Raw genomic sequence first — 8,430 nt, forward strand, 5'->3', positions numbered from 1 at the left:
ATGGCAAGTTTGGCTGGTAAGATGGAGATTTTCTGCCAGTTAATGGGAAAAAAAATCCTGATGTTTGTGTATCAGAAACGAATCCGAGTGCAGTTTGTGACTCTACATCTACACAGTTGCTGCAGTTTTTTTAATAACAATGTGACATCTGTGTTTTTCTTATGTCTTTCACAATAGCAGCGGACATATCCCCCAGAAGAGGTAAGGGGTTTTGCCTTTTTCACCAAGCCTGCATGAGTGTTAAGTTACAAAGAGAAACACAGGTTATGCCTAGAGATGCATTTTTAAATACTGCCTTTGCAGTACAGCTGGTTTTAATTTCTGTGTAAAATGTTAGCAGACTCTATGATTCTGTGTACTTCTCAAAAATCCCAGGCATTTAAATCCCTGCTCTTAGAGTGGCTGTGCAGGAATGTATAAGGGTACAGAAAATCCAGCATATATCCCATAGAGAGGTTTATAATGACCTGTCCTCTCGTCCTATTTGTTCTGAGCACATAGCAAATGTGGCTAAATGGTGTTCTTCTGTTGGTTAGCAGATTGTGTCTGTGCTGTGTTTGGAAAGAAATATTTACTGAGTAAAACAAAACTGTTTGTTTCCACAGTCTAAATATTGGGACTCTTCTGCTGAGAAAGATACAAATACATAATTTTAGATTATGTATCTTTTCACTTTGATCTTTACTTTCCTTGTAGTCAAAATAAGCCATGCTGCTGCATGCATGAGAAAGTCCTTGGCTTATGATAGTCTGAAAACAAACATTGTTTACTTCCCGGGCAGTCAGTGACATTACAGTGCAGAGCAGCACTTACAATTGGACTGTGTGAACATGTTGTGATACACTACAGTATATACTGCAGGAAACTCTTACATATACCCCAGAAAATAAATGATTGTTATCTCTGCTTGTGTAAGTGGATCTCTAATTTTAGCCATTTAAATTCCTTTAAAAGAAGAAGAAGAACGAGGAAAAAAAAAAGCCCACTTGAACCCTTGTAAAGGAACTCTCTTTTTAAAAGGTTGCACGTGTCAGCTTGCTCTCTGGCACAGCACTGCTTCTTTGTAAGGAGCTCCTAAGGTCTTCCAATTGCAGAATATTCATGAGGCAGCTTAGCCGTGCAGGACACAAAAGAACAGTGCCGTGCAGTAAGAGTTTAGAGATGACATTTGCAAGTTCAGTAATATAAGAGGCTTTTTACTTGTGTTGTATTTTCCATATAAACTATCATACGGTGCAAAACTCAAGCAAATGGAAGTATTAGTTTTCCCTTTTGGTACTAACAGACATGGTTTCTTCCCATATAACAAGTTTCTTCCCATTTCTGCAGGACAGACAGTTTGCCGGGGTGGAACACAGCGACCATGCTACAAAATAGTTTATTTTCATGATGCTTCACGCCGGATCAGCTATGAAGAAGCACACCTTGCCTGCAGAGCTGATGGCGGACATCTAGTCAGTATTGAAACAGAAGCAGAGCAAAGACTGATTGAAAAATTTATTGAGAGTCTCTTAGCTTCTGATGGAGATTTTTGGATAGGGCTTAGGAGGAAAAAGGAGGAGGTAGACAATAGTACAGAGTGTCAGAACCTCTACTCCTGGTCAGATGGCAGCTCATCCAAGTTTCGGTAGGTACCTGTGAGTGAGACTGGGAAGCAACCTGGCCAGGGACTGTCACCTACCTTCAGCAATCAGAGAGGATTCTTTCAAAAGAATCAAGCAGTGTCATCCCAGCTGTCATCTGTGGTCCTTCTGCAGTCACTGAAGAGTGGTAGTATCTCCAGTGAGCAATTTGTCCCATCCAGATGTAAGGGGTGGACAAATTACAGTCTACAGACCCTGCTCTCTCTCTGTTGCTCTACATAGGACACCTAGAGCCTCTACCTTGGGCTAGATTGGTAACTTTTGATTGCTAAAAGGGGTTGGAAGAACAAGCCGTCTGGTCTTAAAAATCTGTGATTAAGCATGTACAAAATACGTGCTTTGATCTGAAGGTTCCTGCACTTCAGATCCCCTGAAGTTTTGTCCCTCATGTCCTGAGCAATGGGCCCTTCTCCTTCTACTTGCTGAGGGAATAGCTTTTTTTTTTTTCCTGTGAGACAGTAAAATTAGAGACTTGCGGTATTTATTGTAGGCATGAAAAATTAAAATTTTCACAACATTTATTAGATTTCTACCTCCTTGTCTTCAGGCAAGTGGAACCACAGCATTTGCTGTAATTAAAATATAAAGGCAACAACATTTACAACAAGTACAAGTTTACTAGAGTTGTTTTCACTACTTTCACTTTTCTGTTCAGCATAGCACCAAAATGTGTTTAGCCTCAAAAGTTCTGCTAAATGATTATTGGATTTCAGTCAGGAGTCACAGTTTTCTAGACAAAAGATATTCTTAGATCCAGGCCTACAAGGTCTGCCTTTCTGTGGTACAGAAGTAGAAAATCTGCTCTAAACATTGCCAGGTTAATGAACGCCTTAGCAGTGAGGTGCCAGCTCTGCAGTGAACTTCAGGTTCAAGAGAGCTTTGCCTGCTAGATATTTACTATTGAACCTGTGATTAAAGTCATTTAAAAAAATCAAACTATACAATGTTCGCTCATCATCCTGAACTTCTTGCTGTATTTACAGTGACTGAACTGTGAATTTTGTGAAATAACCCAAATGTTCTTAAATACTGAATGGCAACATGTCATATGTATGACAAGTCTGCCTTTGCATTCTTCTTTTTATTGGATGTGTAAAAATACCTTGTTGTGAACTTTATGCTTTGGGAACCCATAAGAAATTTTAGTTGCCCTGTGCTGGAATGAATAAAAGAGAACTACTTTGAGTCCTGTTCAATATCTTAAAGCTTCTGCTGTGGTTTGGATATTGGGGGTACATACTACAAAGTTAGAACCAGATCTGCTGCTGCTAAGAAACAAATGTTGTTTTATTGCCTTTGATTGGTGAGACACGGCTTATTTATGCTAAATGATAAAGCCAAGGAAAAGATCGGGGCGGGCACTATGAGAGGAAGGAAGTGAGGGAGGAATACAGCATTGTAATGACTGAAAAATTACTACTTTAACATGTGGGGGTTTTCCCATGTTGAATACCTTGATATATCTGGAATTCTTTATATTGTATGGAGCAGCTTTCAGAAAGTGCCTGGTGTGCAGAGTATTGCTTGTTCCAAAATTAGTGGGTATTGAACACTTTTCAAAATCAGGACATGGTCTTAGAAGTGGTTCTCTGAGATGCACCAAATGCCTCTTCAGTAATGTTTGTATTACAGAGTGTTAAAGAGTAAAGCCTACTTCCTGTGTGCCACTTGTTTTTCAGTGATGATGTTTGTTATTACAAAAAAAAAAAATAATCTGCAAGACAGGGCTTTTTTCATGGTAGTATTTTTCTAGACAGAGAAAAACAGATCCTGCTTTACCTTTTTCATTTTCATATTAAATAGGTGTCAACATTTTGCAGGCATTGGGTACTGAGGCCAGAGAGTAAAAATAATTTTGCTAGATGTTTTTGCACAGATCTAAAATTATGTAGAGAAAGTCCAAGTTCTCCTGAGCTTTTACTTAGCCTCACAGGCAGTGAGGTACTCAGTCCTTCATTCCCTAATACCTGTTGAACACCTTGCTCGCTGAGTTTTCTCTGAAAATTAAGAATTCCAAAACCAGAAGATGTGCTGCAAGTAATAGTATTGCTATTGTTCCTACTTTTTACACAACGGAGGCAGGGGTGAGGGTGGGGTGGCATGTGCAGAGCTGTAATCCTCTTTAATTCTGCCCTTTGTGGTGCCCTGTATGCTATATTCCCATCTGAGCTTCTGCAGTACCATGGAAAGTGATGTTAAATCTTACATGACATGTTTGTTGTATTTTCTTAGGAACTGGTATGTAGATGAGCCATCCTGTGGGAGTGAAATATGTGTTGTGATGTACCACCAGCCGTCTGCCCCACCAGGTGTTGGAGGTCCTTACGTGTTTCAATGGAATGATGACAGATGCAACATGAAAAATAACTTCATTTGCAAATATTCTCTTGGTAATGAGTTATTCTGTAGCTTTCAAAAACAACCTTATACCTCCTCCTGGAGACTGGGAAGAGGAAATTGCAGTAACAGATAGGGAAACCCTTTCTTATCTTCACTGGAAGGATCTGATGGGAGACAGATATCTTTAAATATACGCAAGTCCTGGGGAAAACAATCTCAGTATCTAATATCTGTAGCTACTTGCCTTGTGGTTTATATGCTTTCTCAGAGGATTTTTATAAAGTACTTGAGATCTCAAATGGGGCCTGAGGGAGAGAGAACACTAAAAAAGAGTGCTCATGTTATTAGACTATACTCAGTACACTTGGCCTCCCTACTCAGCCTTATGAGGAAATTTTGTATATCTTTTTTCTTTTAGAGAAGCCAACGAATGCCCCAATAGAGAATTCTCAAGGAGGTAAGTTACAGATATTTGTTTGGGACCTATTTTAGTTGTATGCTAACTTTCAGTAGAAATACTCTCCGTTAACATTTGTTGTCAAGGACGCTTGCTGAAAACTTAATGAGCCAGAAACTTCTCTGCATTCTGCACTTTTCTCATGCTACTCTGTAATCACAATCCTGCTGTTGTTGATACAGTATCTGGGACTACTGATCATACACAGAAATTTAAGCAAAAGAGTACCAGTACACAGAATCACAGAATCTTCAGAGTTGGAAGGGACCACTAGAGATCAGCTAGTCCAACTCCCCTGCTAAAGCAGGGTTGCCTAGAGCACATTACTCAGGACTGCATCCAGGCGGGTCTTGAAAATCTCCAGAGAAGGGGACTCCACAACCGCCCTGGGCAGTCTGTGCCAGTGCTCTGTCACCCTCACCATAAAGAAGTTTTTCCGTGTATTTGAATGGAACTTCCGATGTTCCAACTTGTGCCCGTTGCCCCTCGTCCGGTCACTGGGAACCACTGAAAAGAATCTGGCTCCATCCTCCTTCAACCCACCCTTTAGATATTTTTATGCCATAATAAGGTCTCCCCTCAGCCTTCTCTTCTCCAGGCTAAAGAGTCCCAGCTCTCTCAGCCTTTCCTCATAAGGGAGATGCTCCAATCCCTCAGTCATCTTGGTTGCCCTTTGCTGGACTCACTCCAGCAGTTCCCTGTCCCTCTTGAACTGGGGAGCCCACCAAGCCCCCTTGCACATCTTTGCAGCTGGCAGTCTCTTCAATATCCTCTAACCCTCACTTTTTATGACTCTTAAACTATTTCAAATAACATCTGTTAATTAAGCTGCTTCTTTCCAGATGTTGCAACAGAGCCCTTGAACCCAGTATTCCCAGGAGAACGCCATAAGAAAGATGCTAATGTAACAGTTGTAGATGCCAAAGGTATGTTATGTATTCAACAGCTGGCCTGTTCTCTAACTACACAGGCACACATTTCTCACATGTGGCTGCAAACAGTCCACATTTCAGTTTGAACTGTTTGACTCTACATCTAGAAGACTGAATTTAGACAACTGCATCTGGAAAAAAAAAAAAAAACCAAACAAAAAAAACCAAAAAACCCAACCAGCTTTCTTCATCTTTTCCAGCACAAACCTAAACTGATTGCTTTGGCTACCAAAACGTTCTAAATCTAAAGCTGTGCAAAGTATTTTGGGTCAGAAAACGGTCTTTATTGAATGACTTTTGAATGTCTAAATTGTTAATGTTTTTTCTTAGTAAGTCTATTATTAACTACGAAAAACTTTCAGTTTCTTCTGACCACACTGACTGCCCCCCTCCCACCCCACCCCCCTACCCCCCAAATTAACAGATCATAAAAGACATTTTGCTCTCTGTAATCTTTTGGCTGGGGATTCCTAACCCTTAGAAAGATAGCTGGTCTCACTAACTTGTACTATTGTTGCCTTCTTACAGTTAGGCAGTCAGGCTTGTTGGTTCCTCATCTTGAAGATTTGAGATTATTTTACTTTAACCTGCTTAACTAGATGATTGGTCTCTGTTAGACTTGCTGTCTTTGAGAAGAAGTAGGTACTGCTATATGATGAACAAGACTAGGCATCCATTGAGGTGTGATGATGCTGCCTTTTGCAACTTAGTTTTTCTGTGAAGTTTTGTGCATGTCAAATGCTATTGGAAGTGAATAAAAGCTGCCAATCTGATTATTTATTTTTTTTTTTTTACCCCTAGAACCTGCTCAGAGTCTTGCCTACATCCTCATTCCCAGCATTCCTGTGCTGCTTCTCCTGATGATCATTACAGCCATCTTCTGGTTTTGGCTTTTTCTGAAGAGGTAAGCGACACTTGTGTAACAAGTGAACCTGTGGTATCTTGTCCTAGCAATTTTTTTACAGCTAGCATTAGGATCCTGTAAGATGCTCTGGAGAGTACTGCTTGCAGCCAAATGAATGTTTAAAAGCTGGCATAGATGCTCCAGGCTGAGTTACTTGTGAAGTAAAATTTCAAGTAAATCACATGATGCCATTTTTATTATGTTCACAAACATATAGTAGTTAGGGGATAGTGTAAAACAAGGTGACGATTTTGAAGTGTTAGTACTCAAGTTTTCTTACTAAAGAAAAGATTTGAATTATCAGAAGATCCCCTTCAAAAGGGAAAAACATTAAATAGAAATAAAAGGATATACATTTGGAGCAAGTAACACTTACCCATTTCCTCTCCTTGCTTTCCCTGTGTGCACAGTACCTCTGGTGGGGATGCTGGCTGTGGTTTTAGGAATGTCCGTGTCGAGTTTTACTGCCTCAGCATCTCAGCCGGCAGCAGGCTGCAGGGGTACCTCAGCAGTCCTGCCCTGGGACTCCCCCAGGTGTGCAGCCTGCTGTCACACACCTGGAACGGCAAGTAATAACGAGTGTCATCCTGAGTCCAGCTTCTGAGTGTCAGCTTTCCTCCAGGGTCATCATTAAATTACTGTAAGAGAGGAGTATTGTTTTGCGTTTGCTGTTGTAAAAAAACATATTATGACTTGTCCTCTTTCCTCCATCCCTAAGGAGACAGGAGCAAAGAGATGCAAGCCCAAAGGAGGAAGATGCATGGCTGTCTAACCCCAGGAGGAACAGTCCAAATGTGGATATTTACAAAGTAATCAAGAAGCAATCGGAAGCAGATCTGGCTGGAACCAGGCCTCACACTAAGAATTCTTCCTTCCGTACTCAGGAAGATAAGGTGCTTGACAGCCTCTCCAGGGATTATGATGACGCAGCAATGAATGCATCAACAAGTGGCTTTGTGACATTGGCCAGTACAGAAAGTGGCTTTGTGACCAATGATATTTATGAGCTCTGTGGAGATCGTGTGGGGAGGAGCAAGGAATCAGCCTGGGTGGAGAATGAGATCTATGGATATTAAAGAAATGGACCAAAAAAGCCTGGAATATGGATGACAGTGAATATCAATGCAAGTTAACCTGCCCTCCCTATGCAGTTGTTTTAATAATAGTATCTGTGATGTTTATCCTGGTTTTGCATTGTCCCTATATTCCTCTCTTTTTGAAAGAATATGGGTTTTTAAAGATCCAAACAGAAAAGAATGTATATATTTTGCTTTGCATTGAGCCCCCTTTTGCGGCAGAAATAGCTTGTTAATAGTCTTGATTCTTTTTTGTACTCCAAAGATATGTCTTTGAAACTAAAGGACAGTCAAAAATCCCTATTTATTTAACTGACCTACTTATCTTCAAAGGTGCTGAAAGTCAGAAGTCAGTCACTGATCACACTTGGTTTCTCACGAGTGTCCCCAAGAAAGCTGCCATCGTTGTAGGTTGGTCGTTGTTTCCATGTCAGCCCATATCCCAGCTGTGTTGGCCTCCGTCACCATCTGCCTATGACAGTGACAGACCCTTCACAAGAAGGGGAGTGATGTGGTTTCTGCTTCTCTTCCTCCCTCCTAGTTCTTGCTGTCAGGGCCGTGTATGTGAGTCACAGTGCATAACTGTGTTTTACTTATGCCATTAGGTTGGGGTTTAAAGGATCCCAGTAAGTGCTTTGGTGTCATAAGACTAACCGTGTTCCCTCAGTTATCTGCTGGCAAAAGGAATTGTAAGGCAAGGAACAAGGGACTTCAGCAATGCTAAAGGAACAGAACGGGGTACTCCAAAGCATTCTGATTGGTCTCTGGAATTACAGCAGCCTAGTTAGCTGTGCAGAGATGTGCTAATTCGGCCTAAATGACAAGTGGAATACCAATTCCTTTCTTGTAGAAGGAATAGCCAGTTGCAGTTTTATTCTAGATTTTTACGTCCTTGGGCCTGTGATGTGTAGTGGATTCCATGACGACTGACATCCTGATGTTAATCTCCATACAAATAGAATTTATGGAAAGGTAGGTAGAATGGAAAGTTGGATTAAAACCAGCATTCTGACAGGTAAACAAAAGTGTTGTGCTAATCAGTTATAATAAATTATTTGTTGTCTATGTACAGGGACCT

At 40.8% G+C, this 8,430-nt stretch overlaps 1 protein-coding gene across 1 annotated transcript; it reads left to right on the plus strand.

The window, feature by feature from the left end:
- On the plus strand, positions 1-7,352 carry LAYN (layilin). Its single transcript, XM_009882487.1, has 7 exons — positions 1-16; positions 1,330-1,627; positions 3,876-4,033; positions 4,402-4,440; positions 5,283-5,366; positions 6,174-6,276; positions 6,995-7,352. The coding sequence occupies exons 1-7, from the start codon at positions 1-3 to the stop codon at positions 7,350-7,352; spliced, it is 1,056 nt and encodes a 351-aa protein (XP_009880789.1).
- The last annotated feature ends 1,078 nt before the right edge of the window (positions 7,353-8,430 follow it).

The sequence above is a fragment of the Charadrius vociferus genome, unplaced genomic scaffold (assembly GCF_000708025.1).
Source record: "Charadrius vociferus isolate BGI_N301 unplaced genomic scaffold, ASM70802v2 scaffold1413, whole genome shotgun sequence".
Lineage (NCBI taxonomy): Eukaryota > Metazoa > Chordata > Aves > Charadriiformes > Charadriidae > Charadrius > Charadrius vociferus.